The following is a 21,683-nucleotide window of genomic DNA, read 5'->3' on the forward strand; positions in this document are numbered from 1 at the left end:
GCCCTAGTATCAAGAATACGGGTTATAATGATTCCTCCTCATATAAAAATCTATCATATTTACCACCTGAACTTCATAGGGGTTTACTACAAAGATGGCTCTGCAGTGACCGCTGACTGGAGATTACAGCCTGCTATCTCTTTAGAAATTCAGGTCCAGGGTTCCTTGCAGATAAAAAAAAAAAGTAGGGTAGCTCCGAGTTTCATCTTAAAGCTACTCGATTTTAAGTTGCTAGAACTACACATCTATCTTTCTCTTGCTCGTGCACTCGCCATTACAATTCCTGTCTTCCTCTTTCTACGCTCTTATAGGCATTGACACAGTCCGTCCTTTACACTAGTACTCTTACACTCTGTTCTTCCTCTCTTTTCCTCACTTGATCATTTAGCACCTCTCTTCTTCTCCTGATAACAATATAATCAGTACAGTCTGCAATTATGTTAAAAAAGAGATAAGTAATTGAGGCAGCCTCAGCTTACAGAAGAACTGTAGTGAGATCACCAAGATTTTTGGAGATCTCGTTATTGTTAAGCACTTGCCTCAGAGAACTGGGGCTGTTTTAAATGTAAAGGTCGGTCATAAAGAAGATTAATTTGATTGATTTTGTTCTGTTTGCAGTTTATCTGTTTTAGGGAGCAAAGAGGAGAGTGTGACTTAGTAATCTATTCATGAAATTATCTTTAGAGTAAGCTTACCTTGCTTTTAGTGCCTAACATTTTTCTGCAGATCTGTGTATGTCTTGCTCTGGAGTGGATAGTGTCAGTATAATTATATACATCATTAGCTCACAGAAAGAGATCAGCAGACAGAAATAAATATTTTTACCAATTAATTGATCTCTGTTGTCTGTGAAAAAACCTCCATGCATGATCAACTTTTTTAAGTTAAAATAAAGTTTGCTATCTTTGTAGATAACAATTATGAACAGGAAGTAGACATTAAAACCCCTTTTGTCATTAAGATTCGTGTAAAACTGGTAATGTGGCACTTAGGACAAATTACGAGCACACACCTATCCTTTTCTGTTCTACTTTCCTTGACAGCATCACCACTTCAACACAAATTAAACTCAAGTACTCGTATCAAATCGACAGCCTGAATCACGCACCATTGTCCATAATTAGGGATGGTCCAGCCTCAGCATTTTCCTTGTGAACAGAGTCTGCAGCACGTGTGTGTTAATGCAATGTCTCCCAAGGTGTCTGAATCTTGATGGTAGCCCATTAATCCGAGTTAATTGAATCAATCCCCCCCCCCCCCTTCATCTCAGGAGTGTAACGTGGTGGTAGTTCAGATGTAAACCCTTAGATGGTGTCTCTACTTTACGCTATGGGATTTAGTGAGGTAGTTTAAAATGGTAGTCTGTTTCCTATGGCCTGTAAATCTTAAGATTAAAATAAGCGTGTTTATTAGATAATGATACTCAAAATCGAACTGAAAATCTTGCGGTCACATGTAGCATGTAATTATCAAAAGGAGTCAGGCTGTCTCATTTTATGTGTATGGATGCTTGTTATGATAGACACAAATTGAGTTATTTTGTGTTTATATTAGTTTTAGAGGAGCCAGATGTGGCCTCGTGCCGTGTTCACTTGTAGCATCAATGTTTCATGGTTGACTTGTTACAAGCAGAGATGGAAGAGTGAGAGAAAAAAGGTGACTGCTGTTTGTTATCGCCAAAATACCTTATCCCATTTTAGTGATAAAAACAAAAAAAAAGGTGTTTGGAAATAGACAATCCTCTTATAAGGGACTGTACTGGGACCAGGTTCACGTAACCCTGTGAGGTCTAAGTCATCATTAGTGTAGACCCTAACTCTATTCTAACGCTATGTTTTGGAGAAAGGCGAAAAGAACAGACTTTTCTGGAAAAAAACATCGAATTAGTTTTAGATAAGTATCGGTTAGAGGGTCATGCTTTTGTTAATACGAGAATAATTTTAAAGAAAATTACATTTTTGGTGCGATGTAAAAAGCAATGTGAAGGATTGTCAGTTAACATGGCTAAACAGAAGGAAAAGGACTTGTGTAAAACACGTCTCCAAAGACCCAGAAATAGCTAACAAAATTTCTGACATTATTTTAATTTTGTTTTAAGTTCACTCTCCAAAACTGCAACCAATTTCTACTCAAATAACCTCGGGTTTGAGGAAGTTAATTTTTACCTATTAAACTATCCATCCATCCATCTTCATCCGCTTTATCCGAGGCCGGGTCGCGGGGGCAGCAGGCCTAAGCAAAGAGGCCCAGACCTCCCTCTCCCCAGCCACCTCCTCCAGCTTATCCGGGGGAATACCAAGGCGTTCCCAGGCCAGCCGAGAGATATAATCTCTCCAGCGTGTCCTGGGTCTGCCCCGGGGCCTCCTCCCGGTGGGACATGCCCGGAACACCTCCAGGAGGCGCCCAGGAGGAATCCTTGTCAGATGCCCGAACCACCTCAGCTGGCTCCTTTCGATGTGGAGCAGCAGCTGCTCTACTCTGAGCCCCTCCCGGATGGCCGAACTTCTCACCCTATCTCTAAGGGAGAGGCCAGCCACCCTTCGGAGGAAGCTCATTTCTGCCGCTTGTATCCGCGATCTCGTTCTTTCGGTCACTACCCACAGCTCGTGGCCATAGGTGAGGGTAGGGACGTAGATCGACCGGTAAATTGAGAGCTTCGCTTTTACACTCAGCTCCCTCTTCACCACGACGGACCGGTGCAGCGTCCGCATTACTGCAGCTGCAGCCCCAATCCGTCTGTCGATCTCCGGCTCCCTTCTCCCATCACTCGCGAACAAGACCCCGAGATACTTGAACTCCTCCACTTGGGGCAGGAACTCATCCCCGACCCGGAGTGGGCACTCCACCCTTTTCCGGCTGAGAACCATGGCCTCAGATTTGGAGGTGCTGATCCTCATTCCCGCTGCTTCACACTCGGCTGCGAACCGTTCCAGTGCGAGCCTATTAAACTAACTAAATTAATTTATAGCTGACTCTGTAATTAGTCAAGTGATAAAGAAAATGAATTGTTAATAATACAGCATTTCACCTGTTAAAAAGAGCCAAGTCACAGCACTAAATTATATGAAACTATTTCAAAATGCAGCTGACGGGTACCTTTAGTGTTGATTGTAATGATTATAGTTCTGTTCTTTATTGTTTGTGCACTACGATGATACAACTTTCAAAGGTCTCCAGTATTGGCTTGAATGTAATACGTGTAAGTTTTTAACAGCTTTCCTCTATAATTTTACAACTTAACTTGTCACAAGTTTTTACATCATTGAAAGCTACTGTTTTGGGTTTTTTAAGTAGAAGCAATTTGAGAATGTGCAAATTCATTCAATACAGTTTAGCAAAAGCCTAGATGTACAGATACACAGGCCTTTCGATTTCATTGGTTAACTTGTTCTAGGTCCATGACACCTGGGTTTACATTTCAGTGCACACTATAACTTACACACAGTGAACCCCACAGTTAAATGCCTCCCATGCTTGAATCATTTTTGACTTCTCAGAGAATAATCTTGAATTAAATTCACTGAATTTAGTAATTCTTCATCTTGACAGATTTCCAAATTATTGAGAATTTTCTTGTTATTGTAGCAGATTGTCTAATAAATTTGTTAAGCACTATAAACATAACCAGTTAGCTTTTAAAGTGGTTATTAGTGATATTGGTAGGATTTATTGCTTAGCAACATATATTATTTTGTGGAAGTTTTCCATTTAAATAAAGCCTGCAGACGAGCGGTGAGCGGTAGCTAACATTCTTTAATCAAAACACACAAAGAACAGACAACCGAGCTTGTGGAGAGCCTACATGACCGCGGGGCAGACGGTCAGCAGAGTCTCTCTGACTCTAACATACCATAATACCTTCTCCAGGAACAAAAGGCAGTACACAGCTGTTTCACACCTTAAGGTTCACACTCCCTTGCTACCTCCCAGAGTCCTCCAAGAGACAAAAGGCTCTTCCTGTGGAGTTGTCTGCTTCCCCCAACTTCCTTACTAGACCGCTACCATTTGTCTTATAGTATGAGTGTGAAACATGCTTAAAAACCTAGTGGCACCAAGGCATTATACAATAAAATAATGTGATTAATACATAAGTAAAAGAAATTCCTATACAATTGCTTTTCCTATTTAGGGTTCAAAATGAACTTGGGGAACAGGTGGAGATGCACATTATGAATGTTTATTATCTTTTATTTATCCAGATGAAAAGTCTCGTGGAGATTTAAATCTCATTTCCAAGAGAAACATTATGCAGTTATTATACACTATTATACAGAGATGATGGAGAACCTGGCTAACAGATCTACAGGGTGACTTTGAGGTATAATAGTCAGTCAGAGGCTGGTCATTTAGTGTATTCCAAAAACCTAAGCTTGCATGTAGTTGATTGCAAGCATACAAGTAAACATACAGTGGGGCAAAAAAGTATTTAGTCAGCCACCGATTGTGCAAGTTCCCCCACCTAAAATGATGACAGAGGTCAGTAATTTGCACCAGAGGTACACTTCAACTGTGAGAGACAGAATGTGAAAAAAAAATCCATGAATCCACATGGTAGGATTTGTAAAGAATTTATTCGTAAATCAGGGTGGAAAATAAGTATTTGGTCAATAACAAAAATACAACTCAATACTTTGTAACATAACCTTTGTTGGCAATAACAGAGGTCAAACGTTTACTATAGGTCTTTACCAGGTTTGCACACACAGTAGCTGGTATTTTGGCCCATTCCTCCATGCAGATCTTCTCGAGAGCAGTGATGTTTTGGGGCTGTCGCCGAGCAACACGGACTTTCAACTCCCGCCACAGATTTTCTATGGGGTTGAGGTCTGGAGACTGGCTAGGCCACTCCAGGACTTTCAAATGCCTCTTACGGAGCCACTCCTTTGTTGCCCGGGCGGTGTGTTTTGGATCATTGTCATGTTGGAAGACCCAGCCTCGTTTCATCTTCAAAGTTCTCACTGATGGAAGGAGGTTTTGGCTCAAAATCTCACGATACATGGCCCCATTCATTCTGTCCTTAACACGGATCAGTCGTCCTGTCCCCTTGGCAGAAAAACAGCCCCATAGCATGATGTTTCCACCCCCATGCTTCACAGTAGGTATGGTGTTCTTGGGATGCAACTCAGTATTCTTCTTCCTCCAAACACGACGAGTTGAGTTTATACCAAAAAGTTCTACTTTGGTTTCATCTGACCACATGACATTCTCCCAATCCTCTGCTGTATCATCCATGTGCTCTCTGGCAAACTTCAGACGGGCCTGGACATGCACTGGCTTCAGCAGCGGAACACGTCTGGCACTGCGGGATTTGATTCCCTGCCGTTGTAGTGTGTTACTGATGGTGACCTTTGTTACTTTGGTCCCAGCTCTCTGCAGGTCATTCACCAGGTCCCCCCGTGTGGTTCTGGGATCTTTGCTCACCGTTCTCATGATCATTTTGACCCCACGGGATGAGATCTTGCGTGGAGCCCCAGATCGAGGGAGATTATCAGTGGTCTTGTATGTCTTCCATTTTCTGATGATTGCTCCCACAGTTGATTTTTTCACACCAAGCTGCTTGCCTATTGTAGATTCACTCTTCCCAGTCTGGTGCAGGTCTACAATACTTTTCCTGGTGTCCTTCGAAAGCTCTTTGGTCTTGGCCATGACGGAGTTTGGAGTCTGACTGTTTGAGGCTGTGGACAGGTGTCTTTTATACAGATGATGAGTTCAAACAGGTGCCATTCATACAGGTAACGAGTGGGGGACAGAAAAGCTTCTTATAGAAGACGTTACAGGTCTGTGAGAGCCAGAGATTTTCCTTGTTTGAGGTGACCAAATACTTATTTTCCACCCTGATTTACGAATAAATTCTTTACAAATCCTACCATGTGAATTCATGGATTTTTTTTTCACATTCTGTCTCTCACAGCTGAAGTGTACCTCTGGTGCAAATTACTGACCTCTGTCATCATTTTAAGTGGGGGAACTTGCACAATCGGTGGCTGACTAAATACTTTTTTGCCCCACTGTAAGTACCACACAGTAGTATCTGGTGATTGAACTCACGTATTAAACCGATTCCATATATCATCTTGTTTATAATGGAACAAACACATGTTAGTTGCGCTGTTTTACACTAAACCTTTAGGATACTGGACAGGACCCGTAGCTCTCCCTGCGTCCAGTAGGAGGCTCAGCAGCGTTAATTAGTGCATATGTCATCTGGGCAGCGACAGCCAGAGGTCTTGGGAGATGGAGACAGGGCTGTGTGAGAGTCATTACACTCCATCATCTCTGCACTCCTTTTTCTTTCCCTTCACTTCACAACTACACAACTGCATCTTTCTCTTCTATGTCGATGCATCACTTTGTGCTAAAAGGCAACGACAATGACTTGTCTCTTTCTATTCAGACTGGATGCCATCTGTTCCTTTAGAGATACTACAGTCATGGCCTACTGCATGCATCATCCTCCCTTACATAATCTCAAAAAACACACACAAACAATACATCTTAATTAGTAAGACACTTTTGGACTTTGAATTCAGATACTGAAAGATGCAAGGTGTGCTTGTGCTTACTGACACTTACTCAACCTGTTTGCACTTACTGTACCTGAACTTGAGTCCAAATGGGCTTGGTTTTTTTTCTGACTCAGATAAATGTGCTCAACCTATATGCCCTTTTCTGAATGTTGTTAAGCATGTAATGCATTTTGCCAGATTTCTGTGGCATATACAAGTGTTTCCCACACTTTATTCTAAAACAATTTGCTATATTATATTTAGCATTATTTCTTAGATAACTTGTAACCTATTTAGATTCAACATCTTAAGACGCAGTGTGCCACGTCTAGCTTTAGGCCATAATAAAACAGTGATTAATTGAAACCATGCTGCCTTTTTTTGTCTTCCTTCATGCATCCTTTGTTCGTTGCCCCTTCATAGCCCACAAAATGTGACCTATAGTTTGTGTCTCATCTCTTCCTTCAGGCCTATCTTCTCTTTTCCCATAATTTTTCACTTAATATCTCTAATTTAGACAGACAAAAGATCAAGGCCTTAGTTAAAAGGGTGTGAAGACAGGAAGGAGATTAAATAGAAGAATGATATATCCCAGTGTGTCTGATCTCATCCAGATTGTGAATGAGTTTGACATGGCGGCACATAGATAAACAGACCAGGCCATAGAGACAGCACATATGACTCATCACTTTGACCCCTTTTTTAATAGTTTATTTCTCCTTCTTGAACTTGTTCAGGATTCTTGGCACCTTGTTATCTAGCAAACTGGCTCATGTTTCCACCGGTATTTCGAAACCATACAACATGACACACTGACTGATGGTATCAGAGTTTGCACTTTACACCAGACTGGTTTGTCACTGGCACCATGAACTAAACAGATCACATTCTATTTTGATGTATTGGGAATATATATACATATATATTGAAATCCCCTCTCACCCCTGCGGGCGGTCTATCCTTCAAGCTTGGGTCCTCTACCACAGGCCTGGGAGCTTGAGGCTCCTGCACGGTATGTTAGCTTTTCCTAGGACTGAGCTTTTCTGGACAGATATCTCATATGTAGTTCCTGGGATCTGCTGGAGCCGCTTGCCTAGCCTGGGAGTCACTGCACCTAGTGCTCCGATTACCAAAGGGACCACTGTTACTCTTCTCTGAGCCCTGGGCGTCTCCCATTTTGACCTCGGGACTTCCAGGCCATATCTGGCACAGATTTTTCTGTATACTATGCCAGGAGACCAGCTGCTGGACTTCTGGGGGAGGAAGGTTTTCCCATTCTTGTCTAATATAGGAATCTAGCTGCTCAAAGAAATTCTTTGGTGTACTTTTATGATGGTATTTAGGAATTTCCTGAAAAAAAAAAACATCATCTAGATGGTAGGATATGTTGCTTAAAAACCTGTATATCTTTTAGCAATTATGCCTTTCCAGATGTGCAAGCTGCCAGGTCCATTGGCACCACCAATATCAGAATCAAACCCGTTTTTAGTATAGTGCTGCCTGAGGGCCTGGAGATCATCACTGAAGGCATCCAATATTGATTTTTGGCCTTGTAGGGACTTATAGTTGGGGCTTATAGTTGGGCTTTGAGGACTTGCACTCTACCACTGTCTCCATCATGAAGGAATGTGATGTAGTTAAGCACCAGAGTGCAAAATCAGCATGGAAAGTACATTTGGCATGGTCACCCTTAGCAAACTCATATCATAAGTAAAGTTTCTTTGGGCTAAACCAGATAATAAAACTAGATGCATGCCCATTCGGATGATTTGTTTCTGCACTTTTGGTAATCAGATGTATGTTAGATAATTTTATATAAGTAAGCTTGGCGTATTGTCAGTGTTTGCTGTTGCCATACAGGAACCTTCAGCAGTGAAGTGAAAAAATGAAATTTCCTCAGGCTGGGGAGGAATCATAAGAGCTCCTGATCCTCGCTCATTCTCGTTTGAGTCGTGCTTCACGCAAAAATGGTGATAGCGTTATACGTTTCTAGCCTTTACATTCTTAAATTGCATTATTTGGTGCTTTTGTGTGGGTTTCTACTTCCTATTGGAGTCTTTTGAACAGCTTAAGTTTTCCTAATCATGAATAGTACAGCATTCTCTCACTGTTGAAATTTCATAGAATTAATTAAAAATATAACTGACTGATTAGCTTAATCACTGAAAATAATTTGTTGCATGAATAATGTGAAAGGAGATCTGATGCTGAACCATTACCAATGACCTTGCTATTTTCTTCTTAATGAATTAAACATCTGTCTTTCCAAAACCCAACGGGCAAATAATTGCTAACCCCATTGCACCAATCACACTGAATGTCAATATGTTCAATTGTTGTTAAGTATGCCTATGTTAAAACCATTGCCAGCAATACTCTGAATACCAAAAGATATACTGTGAGAGGGTTGTCGAAAACAACTTGGTCTAAATGCAATGTGCAAGGCATTTGGCAGCAGAAGATAGGTATTGATGGAGGCAGACTGTCACATTCTTGCCCAAGTGTATGAATGTAACACAGGGCTTTTCAAAGTTTTTCCTAGTATATTCTTGATGATTTAGCCGTAAAGAGGCTTCAAATGATCAAGTATAATATATATATATTACACTTTGGGAATAAACAGTTCATTCATAGTTCACCGATTATACATTCTGTCTTTTTCTGCTTCTTATGGATCATTCCCCAGTTCCCCTCCGTTTAGAAACAGTCAGCAGCTGGGTATTCAATCTGCATGACTTCTTTTAGTCATGCTGAGCGTTTATTTAGTTTTGTCTTTTAAAACACATTTTATACTATATGATGACAATGGACAGCAGGAGCAACAGCTGGCAACAGTCACATATCAAGACGAAGATAAGATGTCAAGAGTATGAGAATGACAAACTAGTAGTGGCTCACATTGCTCCAATCCACTTCAGAATCTGCCTAATGGGTGTTTCAGCATCTTGAATTCCTGTGCAGATGTGTTTCTAAGTTATTACTGCCCCTGTATAACTGCTGACAGAGTGGTTTGAGTATTGCAGTAAATGCTGATCTTTTGGGGTTTTCCCCACACAACCTTCTGTAAGGTTAACAGAGAATGGTCAGAAAAGAGAAAATATTTGGTGAGCGGCAGTTCTCTAGGTACAAATGCTTTGTTGATGCCAGAGGTCAGAGGAAAATGACCAGACTGCTTTGAGTTTATAGCAAGACAACGGCAACTCAAATAACCATTTGGTCAAACCGAGGTATGCAAATGAGCATTTCTAAATGCACAGTACATCAAGCCTTGAAGCCGATGGTCTATGGCATCAGAAGACCACACCAGGTGCAACTCTTGTCAGTAAAGAACAAGAAACTTAGGCTACAGTTTGCATGAGCTCACCAAAATCAGACAGGAAAAGACTGCAAAATTATTATCTGCTCTGATGAAGCTCTGTTTCTGTTGCGGCACTCAGATAGTAGGCTCAAAATCTAGCATATACAAAATAAAAGTATGGATTTATCCTGCCCTGGTTCAATAGCTCAGAATGGTAGCCGTATTGTAATTGGTGTGGGAGATATTTTCATGGATATTTTCTTTTTATGCCCATTCCTTTATGACCACAGTGTACTCATCTGTCCCATGTCACAAAATGAGTAATTTTCTAGAAACATGTTGAATGTAAGAAGAATTAAGCAGTTCGTGAGCCAAAATACTAACACAGTACCAGTAATGTGTACTTTACTAGATGAAATGTTTAGCCGTATCATGGGACATGTCACTAGCTGTCATATCATGAATCAGTTTTCTGGAAAGAAAGTTTAAGACCTTACGATAATAGAGGTAAAACCCCAACAATCAAGCAAGACCCTATAAACAAAAGACTTGGTGACAGTGGAAAGGAAAAACTTCCTTTAAATGGGAAGAAACCTACAGCAGAAACTTGGGGCGGCGCAACATCCGGTGCGGCAGATTGGAGGTGAGGGGAGGAAGATAAGATAAAAACACACTGTGGAAGAGAGCCAGAGATTAAATGCATACTGGTGTATAAACACATAGTGAGCGAAAAAGGTGAGTGAAGAAAAACATGCGGTGCATAATGGGAAGCCCCCAGCAGCCTAGATCTATTGTAGTGTAACTAAAGGTGGATTCAGGGTCACCTGCTCCAACCCTAATTATGTATAAGCTTTAGGTTTAAAAAGTTCCTTTTTGATCATCTTAAGTAGAGAGAGTGTCTGTCTCCCAAATCCAAAATGGCAGCTGGTTCCACCGAAGAAGGGCCTGAAAGCTCTGTCTCCCATTCTACTTTTAAACATCCTAAGAACTACAAGTAAGGCAGCAGTCTGAGAGCAAAGTGCTCTAATGGAATGATATGGTACTATGAGGTCTTTAATATAATATATAATGTATATTTTCTACCACCTAATCCTAGGCAGATATGCGCACGCGCGCGCGCGCGCGCGCGCGCACACACACACACACACACACACACAGTTGCATATTCTCAATAATTGCACACTATGGTTCTTATTGTGTGGAGGCATTTTTCATTATCCTGCTGTTTTTTTCTACCTCCCAATTCAATGGCTATTTGTCTCCTTCTACTGCACTTATGTTCTTTCTTTTGCTCTCATTGGTTTCATTTTGATATTCAGTCTGGAACTGCATTGCAGCTCAAAGCTGAGGAGCAAAGAGGACTCATTCTTTGATATTTGTCATCTAGATTTCTGTGAAACTTTGAGGGACCTTTGTTTTAAGTGGCAACAGAAAAGTAATAATAGTTTAAGACCTGGTGATATGATCTATGCATAGGCGGGCATGTGCGCGTGTGTGTGTGTTTGTGCAACCTGTGATATGTCAAATGAACACAATATTTCTCTTAATCATTCCTCACTGTTACATCCTGTGACGCTGTGGGAGTGTGTGGGCGTGGTGTTGTCTTCTCCCTCTCCTCCTCCTTCTTTCTTGCCCCTCCCCTTGTCTCTCTCTGCCCCTGCCTTCTCCTTTAGGACACACCTGCTGCTCATCTGCCCTCGTTTACCACCAATTACCCTCAGAGGTGATATAAGCTGGAGAAGAGCAGTGTGGAGGTGGGAGAGGCTTCTGGTGGATGTCCTCTGTGCTGGTCAGTGTGTGATACTGGTTTAGGTATGGAAACGGCCTGCTGTGTGTGACCAGCCCCACTGTGTGTGGCTCTTTGTGAGTAGTGCTTAACTGAGCGGTGGTTTCCCATAAGTGATGGCGGCCTCCATTAGTTTGTTTGGCCTGCCTGGGTATTGTTACTAGCAGCGTTGCTGTCTTTTTCTGTTGAAGCCTTATAGTTGTTTTCCTTTGTTGAAGTGGTCACTATCTCTTTGGGTTGACCTGTCTGATTTATCATTAAAGCAGCAGTGCTGTCTCTTTTTGTTGTTACCATTTATATGATTATTGAGGTATTTGATTATAATAAAGATTTATTTTGTGTTAAATACCTCTGCCTGGCGTTCTTTTCATTTCACCCGGATCCAACTGTTACTGTCCCCCACCCTCATCGCCTAGCTTTTATGTGGGGACGTAACACTCACAATAATAAAAATAATTCTTCTAATGGATTTATGAATAATTTTGGTATTTCAGGTTGGCATATGCACAGCTTATAAAAGCACTAACAATAAGAAGGGTTCAGTTCCAGAACCTTGCTCAGCAACAGCCATACAGTCCATTAAAGAAACTGATGGACATTATGGACAATGCCAGGCATCCTCTGCACACGGCCATTAACAACCAGAAGAGTCTGTTCAGTGACAGGTTGCTTCTCCCAAAGACAAGAACTAACAGACTTAAAAACTCCTTTGTCCCACACGCCATCAGACTGTTTAACTCCTCTCTGGAGGGGAGAGGGAGGGGAAACAGGAGGACAAAGGAGGGGGGAACAACTAAGCTGTAGTGCCTCTTCACCTCACTGTGCAATACCTTTTGTGCAATACTTTTGTAAATAGTCAACGGTGCAATAGACTCAATACTTGAAATGTGCAATTCACTTGTATTTTTATTTTTATTCCTATTTATTCTATTTATCCCCTTCGTATATTTTATTTATATTGTCTCTGTATTTATATATATGTGTGTGTGTATAACTCTGTAACTTCTGTCGGTGCTGTGCTTTTTTGGAAATCGAATTTCCCAGAGGAACCCACCCGAGGGATTAATAAAGTTCTATCTTATCTTATCTTATCAGAGGCCAAATAAAAGCATTTTACAGTCAGCCACAGTAAATCAGCTTCTGTTGACGACAAGAGTATTATTCACTTTATCTGTCCAGTTTTTGGCAATGAGACTAATGGATACTGTGGATCTGATCTTTTAAATTTTCACGTAAATTGCAGATATATAGTCACCTTAAATAGCAGATTTTGAATGGACACAAAACTAAACTGCAGTAATCGCAACATTATATATTATTACATTAACCACTTTGTGCATCACCTGCAATAGTTCTGGTTCAGTTTTCAAGATTCTGTTCAGTTCATTTCTTAGCAGCATGACTGAAAGACTCTGAAGGATGTCAGTTGGTATATTAAGTCACTCTTGAAGAGCTTCGGTCGATGCCCTTTAAACTCCACAGACCCAGGCTTTTTTTTCCTTGATTTAACAATGGGGTAGTTGTACAGACGTTTTCTGTTTTGTATGTTGTTTTGTTCGAGTCAAAAAGCGATACAAAAAAGTAACACAAACTATAATTTGATTTAATTTTGTGTGCACTCCATCTTGTTTTGTTTCTAGTAAAAAAAAAAAAAAAACCCTTCAAGACCTCATCTTTTTACCCGCTCTTGCCTCAACCATGCTTTTATGTGACAGAAATGCAGTCTTATGATAAAGTAGATGTCTTTAAATACAACTGTGTTTCCAGAAAGTGTCCATCTTAATATTGGAAAAGGCTACGTGGATGATGTGCAAAAGCTAAAAGGATGAAAATAGTACTGCACACAAAACCAACTAAACTGTTAAGCATGGTGGATTACTATTTGTGCATCTTAAATGGGCCGCAGTAGCAGTCCACACATATGGAAAAGATATATAGAAATCTTATAAAGTTTGTATCTGTCTTGTGTGAAACTTGTATGAAAAGCATACAAAAGTGAAAACAGATATAAGATCCCTTGAAAAATTATATAAATGAAACTTGTATGTTTTGGATACTTACTAAAACAATATATAAAAGTAATGAGAAAGTGGCCACTTTCATGAGTAGGGATGGGTATCATTTAGGTTTTATCCGATACCGGTGCCAAACCGGTACTTTTGAAACGGTGCCGGTGCTTAAACGGTGCTCGAACCGATGCTTAAAGAATGGAGAACGCAAACTTTGTCCAAAAACCTCTCATGGTTAGCTGGTTTTTGTAAAAAGATAACAATGTTAGACTTTTCTGCAGCTATAGGGCATATATGGTATCAATCTTGGCTGGAAGCAGAGCTTAAACAATGGAAAAAACACAAACTTTGTCCTAAACCTCTCATGTTCAACTGTTTTCCAATTTTCTTTGGTCATTTTAGCCTTTTTGGCCAGGGTGAAGGGAGCATCTGCCATCAAACAAGAAGACAGCCGCATGTAACTATGATGATGTTTGCTAGTTCACCTTACATGCATTAATGTAATAACGTGGTTAGCCTACTCAATGTAAATTACACACGAACAACATTAAGCTACTCACGCAGAGAAGAACGGCTGCTGCTACCACCATCATCCGTCATCATTTCTGCTACACTGACAGGGCTGAGGGCCAGGACTCTCGTCTTCGGGTTCTTGGGGGAGGTTGCTAATTCCGGGTCCGATAGCAGGCACCACACCTGTAGTAGGTACGCTGCATTTCTCGGCTTTAAAAACCCCCGCCATGCGTCGCCAGGTGTTTCATCAGATTCGAGGTGTTACCTCCTTTGCACAGTATCACCTTAAAGCACTTGTTGCAGGCTGCTGAGTTTGCATTTTTTGCTGTGAAGTACAGCCAGACTTTGACCACTTCGCCTTGGGCATTTTTAATCTGTAGCGCTGCTTTAAAAGAACGTACGTACCTGGGCCCGCCTACTATCCTTGGAAACGTAAAACGATTGGCTAGAATCTGAAGTGTATCACATCTCAGGAAAAAAAGTACCAAAATAAAGCACCAAAATGTGTGCTGCTTTTCGGTCTGGTTACTACCGTTTATGTCAGAACCGGTGCCATAATGGCACCGGATTCCGGTACCCATCCCTATTCATGAGTAAATCATATAAGCCTTATATGATTCACTATATGAAGTAGGCCACATCTTATGCAAGTCTTTTAGAAGTTTTTACTATTTCTTTTCCATATGGGCATGATGAGCTTAGAAAAGGTTAGGTGATTCTTATTTAATTCTATGAAATTTGGTAAAACTGTTGAATCAATCAATGACAGTAATGCAGTATTCCCATTGTGCATCTCAAAATCATAGCCTGCAAGCTTTGGCCACATCATTTTCCTTGCTAAAAGCATTTCTATGATAAATAATACAATGTGCCTTCATACAAACTTTGTGTGTAGAACTGTGCTTTATTAGAAGCTCTCCGCAGACTTAGGTCAGCCTGACATACTAGACTGGCATACGAGCTGCGGCCCTAAAGTGATTTTCTAGCATATTAAATTTACCCTTAACAAAGTTGCTGTTATGGCTGATATATTCGGTTGTATTTGGTTCAATAATAGAATACCTATCACTAGGGATGGGTATCGTTTAGGTTTTATCCGATACCGGTGCCAAATCGGTACTTTTGAAACGGTGCCGGTGCTTAAACGGTGCTCGAACCGGTGCTTAAAGAATGGAGAACACAAACTTTGTCCAAAAACCTCTCATGTTCAGCTGGGTTTTTTTGTAAAAAGATAACAATGTGTGCCTTTTCTGCAGCTATGTGGCATATATGGTATCACTCTTGGCTGGAAGCAGTGCTTAATCAATGGGAAAAAACACAAACTTTGTCCAAAAACCTCTCATGTTTAACTGTTTTCCACTTTTTCTTTGGTCATTTTAGCCTTTTTGGCCAGGGTGAAGGGAGCATCTGCCATCAAACAAGAAGACAGCCGCATGTAGCTATGATGATGTTTGCTAGTTCACCTTACCTGCATTAATGTAATAACGTGGTTAGCCTACTCAACGTAAATTACACAGAACAACATGAAGCTACTCATGCAGAGAAGAACGGCTGCTGCCATCATCATTTCTGCTACACTGGCAGGGCTAGGGGGCAGGACTCTATTCTTCGGGTTTTTGGGGGATGTTGCTCCGGGTCCGATAACTGGCAACCCACCCGACGTGCACGGTGTGAGGTCTCGCAGCAAGCTATCAAATACGGCGCATTTCTCGGCTTTTTAAAAAAACGCTATGCGTCGCCAGCTGTTTAATCGGATTCTTGGTGTTACCTCCTTTGACAGTATCACAGTATCAGCTTAAAGCACTTGTTGCAGGCTGCTGAGTTTGCATATTTTGCTGTGAAGTACAGCCAGACTTTCGACCGCTTCGCCTTGGGCATTTTTAATCTGTAGCTCTGCTCTAACAGAACGTACGTACCTGGCCCCGCCTACTATCCTCGGAAACGTAAAATGATTGGCTAGAAGTGTATCACAGCTCAGGAAAAAAAAGCACCGAAATAAAGCACCGAAATGTGCGTTGCTTTTCGGTCTGGTTACTACCGTTTATGTCAGAACCGGTGCCATCATGGCACCGGACACCGGTACCCATCCCTACCTATCACAGTCTAAAATGGTATTATTATTATTATTATTCTTTTAATACATCAGAAAAAACTCAACTCAAGCAGTGCAGTAAATGTCTCTTTCTTTCAGTTTTTAGGGAAGACTTTTGTTGTCATTCCTTTGTGTTGGGGTAGTGTGCAGCATGGAAATACTGTTCCTTCTGATCAGTGATATAATTGTGCCCAGACTCAGGCGAATCCTAGAGGTTTTGTTCAAAACAAATAAAGAGCCGTGTGAGCCTTTCTTTGCAAAATTCAGTTAATTCCAACAGGAATTAATCTTAACCCCTCAGTAATCCAAGCTCTTGATGAAAAATAAATTACAGCCTGAAACAGAACCAACATACAATGTCTCTGAGTCCAACATGACCTGGCCATGGGGTGACGCACCAGTTCAGGAGACTGAGTCGGCCACAAAAGCTCGGTCCAGGATGTGGCCAGCATCGCCTGTGGAGTGGCTCAGGAGGCTGGCCATATGGCCAGTGGAGTTATGGGAGGAGACAAAGAACTTCTCGAGGTTTGCCCCGTTGCCAGCGGCAGAGACTGAGGAGAGGCAGAGACCCTCTGGCAGCTTGGGTTGGAGGCCAGGGTTGGTGGTAACGGGCCTTCGACTCCAACATCAGTAGAGTCCTAATTCATTTAGAAATTTTAACAAATCTCTGGAACTCCTCCCATAACTCATCACCTAGCGCTATTGCAATGCCTGCTGGGTCCAGTGTGGTTGCATTGTTTTGTCATGGTTATGGAAAATCTGGACCCAAAAAAGCAGAAAACAGGACAGGATTTAAGAAACAAAAAACATACCTTTATTTAGGTGAGGCAGCAAATCCAGATGACTGAGGAAAGTGGGGTTCAAAAATAATCCAAAGCAGGTAATACACAAGGAAAATGCTTATGCAGACAAACAGTACAATGCATCAAAAAACTAAGGAGAACCGAGGGTTTAAATACACATGAGGTAATCAGGCACACAGCTGGTGAAAACAAGGTGCAGGTGAACAAAATGAATTAACTACCATGAGGGGAAACAAAACTGAATATAATGCACATGAGATGAGAGATTATCAAAATAAAACAGGAAGCCTAACCACTGAGATGGATCTTGACAGACCAAAGTAAAGACAAAGACAACAACTAACTAAACATGGGAAACATAACAGAAACAGCGACTAGGCATGGAGAACATAAGAATAACCAAGAAAGAAAACTATGGATACAAAATCAAAATGAAAACACAACCTAAGAAAAGATCATATTCAACTCAAAACCACAACAAAGTCAAACAGAAAACATCAAACAGAAGAGCGAGTCTAAAACTGAAAACACTGGATATAAAACCAAAGGATCATGACAGAAATAACTATAACCGTTGTTTTAAACTTTACATTTAATGATGAAATGAATAGTTGCCAACAAATATTCCCCTTAAAGCAATACCAAAGCGATTAACTAAAGAGACCTTGATGGTAAAATCCCGACTGTTTTGAAAGAAGAAAACGCATAGTAAAGCCAAATAGTAGAGAATTTGAAAGGGGACCTCTTTCCTTGGAAATCCCAGGTTAGCTGTGGATTGCTGGATTGATTGGTACAGTAAAAAGTACAACTTGTTGGATAGCTAGAGGGATATAAATTTTAGTAATAGTTTTATTTATTGACCTCATATAGCCAGACCTTTATTTAACAGATCTTAATAAGGAATCCAAATAACCTATTAACAATTATCAACCTAAGAATAATTGGTTAAATGATATCATGACTTGCTGGCTTCAAAAACCATTGATATGGTCACCTGGTATATAAAGTAGGACAGATCAATTCAGGGTAGACAGAACCAATATTTTTCTCATCTGATTCTCTTGACGTAACTGAGGGTTACCATTTAAATTCAATAATCAACAGCATTATCAATAGCAATTTGCCATTTTTAAATATTTTCTTCAGTTACTTCTTAAGGTGACAAAGTCTTACACACTGGGGACAAGCCAATTCTTAAACTGTTAAATGGTCTGTAGCAGTAATACCTCTGGTTCAGGCACATCCTCTGCAATTCTGCTGGTTGAGCTGAGCACAGAGCACATCATGCAGGCCAAGACTGTAGAATGATAAGGTCCCATCAAAGCCCGTGTGATTTTGATTCAGCTGATTTAGTTGAACTTTGGAGCAATGCATGAAAAACGTGGTATAACTCAGTAATATTAAACACGTTGTTTAATATTTTATAACCAGGATTCCTATATCTCTGAATTTTGCATTACCGTGTGTCTTTGCTTCTGCAACTACTGTAATGTTTGCACTTTCATTTTTGACTCATTTATTACTTTGCCAAACTCAGAATATTAAAGAGATTAACTAATATGCCTCTGCATTTTGACACTTACGTGTGGTTGTTGTTAGTGATGTGTTGCTGTTAGAAGATTTTATTGTTAACATTTTCATCTCACTGTCAGAAATACAGTGATGCTGAATGGGTTAGAGCTGAGGTTTGGAGTTTATATTGCACGCAGGAATTATTGATTTATCACTTATTGGTTTGGTACTTTCTCTGCTCTCTGTGCCATTTATAGCTTAGGCTCTGCAGGTGTTTGAACCTGCCACAATATCCATACACATTTGCACACTGGAGAAGTTGGTTGCATAGCACTGCATATACTGTTAACTAGCCAATATTTGAGTTTTAATTAACAGTTGGCAGACGTTTACAATTTTTGAGATTTTTTTTTTTAGACAGGAGAAGTTTATGCCTAAGAGGCAGATTTCCACTGTATACAGTATGTATTGCATATATATGCGGTTGCTTATCAGAGCACAGAAATCAGCAGAGTGGATTGTTTTTCCACATCTTTCCCACAGGCATCAGAACCTTTGAACTCTTGCATTTATGACTAAAAACAGAACTCCTGCTGCTGTTGGTGTAGCAGTTACATACTGCCTTGCTTCATTTTTCCTAGAATAATAAATAATGCACATTCACGTGTTGACACAACATTATGTTGCTGAAAAATGGATGTCGACTTTATGTGTAAGAAATTCTGCTTAGTTTTGTTTACTTTAACTACCACAGGCTCTTAGGGTGAACAGTAATATATAACTGTGAAAAGCCACCATACCTATGTGAATTGCATATTATATTAAAAAACCTGGCTTTTACCTCAGGCGTGACACCAGAAGTTTCTGAAAAATTGATGTCAGCAAAATAAAGGCTTTCTGTGAGAGCTTTTGCCTATTATTCTCTAGTTTTATTTACTGGTAACTACCACTGACTGTTAAGATGACCTTTCGAAGAAAAGTCTCAAAAGTAATTCTGAAGCTATTACTATACTTAAATTACTGCACAAAATCTTGAGCCAACCCTTTATATTTTGTTGAGAAAATGGGGAGGTGGGTGCAATTATGTAATGAAAGGTAGAAATATATATGGAGATACAGTACATAAGGCAAAACTGAGTTTATACAATACAATGGCCATCTGTACACACATAGCCTGAACTCTATCAGGCAAGCTTTCCTGTAGTTTCTTTTGAGTAGCCTTCAGGAATAGTTCTCCAGGCTTCTTGAATTGCATTCAAAGCTCTTCTTTGGATGTTGGCTTTCTTTTGTTCCATTCTCACTGAAGATGATCCCACACTACTTCAGAAATGTTTAGGTCCAGGCTTTTGGGATGTCAGTCCACACCTAATCTTCCTCTGTTGTGTTTTTCTGTTCAGGTATGCGTTTACTACATTGGCTGAGTGTTTGGGATCAAAGTCCTCATTGCTTTCCAGATGGTATTGTATGGTGGATTCAAATCCGATGGTATTTTTCTGTGTTCAATTTTGACAAGATCTCCAACACCACTGAAATGCAGCTTTCAAACCATAACAGAGCTTCCACCATGTGTGACAGATAACTGTAGACATTCAGTGTTGTCCCTCCCTTCTAACCTCCTCTGTATTTGTTGACGGTGGTATGAATTCAAAACTTTACATTAGTATTTACAAATCCAAAAGGCCTGATGCCACTAAATTTTAGTCCAGTTCTTGTGTAACTTGGCACACCTTTTCTCCCTGGTTCACTCCCTTCCTGACATGGCTTCCTAACAGCTACGTTTCCACTGAGACTCTTTCTGATGAGGCATCTCTGAGATCTTGTGTTTCAGGTCATTGCTGGATCTTTTTAAAGGACATGACTTTGAAATACTATTTTGTTCTTTTACTGCAGAAAGTTTTTTAGGCTACTTCTTGTGTCCTCCACTTGTCCAGTTTCCTCACATGTTTTAGGAAAACTGCACACCATGAAGAGATTTGTCAAGTTTTCATCTAATAGCTGTTTTGGACTTCACCTTGTTGGTGCAAAAATACTATTTTATGTCAAACTGTGCTATGTTTTCCTTGATTTCACTAAGAAAGTGGGAACAAATTATGTGGGGTTTTTTTTTTTTTGCGATAGGCTGCTAGTAACAAAGTGTCTAAAGATACAATCTAGATTTTTTATACCTTTTCTCATCAGCTCTTATATATATGCAATATATATGTAAGTTTGGCTTCTTGGGAGCAAAGTAGAAAAGTAGAAAGAAATCAGGTTTGGTTTAAGATTCTTGTACAGTACTGTATGTGAATTGGCATTTTCTTATTCTTATGATATTGGACATCCAATGTATGTCTCTGTGATGAAACAGGTCCTTATATTTAATGTTATATGTTCTTATTATATGTTACATATCAGTCTCCTAATTCCGCTTAAGTGCAGTATGTGATATGTTTAAACATGCCGTGAAGTTAACCTTCTTCCCTTTTTTTACTCTTGTCTCTGCAGAAGTGTTTAAAATTCAATGTGGATGATCCAATCTGGCTGTCCAAGCAGCGAATCCTGTGTACTCTCAACCAGAGCCTGAAGGATGTATTAAACTATGGCCTATTCCAGCCGGCATACAACGGCAGGGCTGGCAAGTTTCTGGATGAGGAGAGACGGCTAAGGGAATACCCCTTCCCATCTATTGCTCCTGTACCTTACCTTGAGGTAGGTGTGGATCGTGTGCATTTATAAGGCTTCCACTGATGTATGATAGGAAGAGAGAAAGAAGCTGTATATGCAACAGCACCATACATAATCGTGTATACATCTTCAAAAAGATTTTTGACTCTGTGAAAAATCAATTCACATTAGAAATGCTTTTATATTCCTCCTATATTTTATTGTATTTTATATATTGTCCTAATAATTATCTTTGCATGATTTAAGTAAAGCACTTTGTGAATACTAAACACACGATCAAAATGAGTATTATTAGGAAAAGCTGAACAACAGATGTTGATACTGGCAAACAAGCCGGCCAATCAGTGCCTCCTGCACCACTTAATGAAACAACTCTGTCCATATCCTGTTTTAATTTGGAAATTTTACAACAGTTCAGCGTTCCCAATAATGGTTGTTTTATTTATTTTGTATGTCACAGAAAAAGCTGGTTGTCGCTGCTTCAGCTGATTTCAACAAGA

At 40.3% G+C, this 21,683-nt stretch overlaps 1 protein-coding gene across 9 annotated transcripts in view; it reads left to right on the forward strand.

The window, feature by feature from the left end:
- Nucleotides 1–21,683, forward strand: part of shank3a (SH3 and multiple ankyrin repeat domains 3a) — a 250,984-nt gene that overhangs the window by 104,242 nt on the left and 125,059 nt on the right. For all 9 annotated transcript variants that reach the window (XM_085359158.1, XM_085359160.1, XM_085359162.1 and 6 more), the window contains one exon: nt 21,004–21,207. In XM_085359158.1, the coding sequence (XP_085215284.1) occupies nt 21,004–21,207 (204 nt within the window). The remainder of the gene's footprint in view (nt 1–21,003; nt 21,208–21,683) is intronic.

Source organism: Diplotaxodon limnothrissa, linkage group LG7 (assembly GCF_057381915.1).
Source record: "Diplotaxodon limnothrissa isolate DT_005_m linkage group LG7, D_limnothrissa_male_GT1.1, whole genome shotgun sequence".
NCBI classification, from domain to species: Eukaryota; Metazoa; Chordata; class Actinopteri; order Cichliformes; family Cichlidae; genus Diplotaxodon; species Diplotaxodon limnothrissa.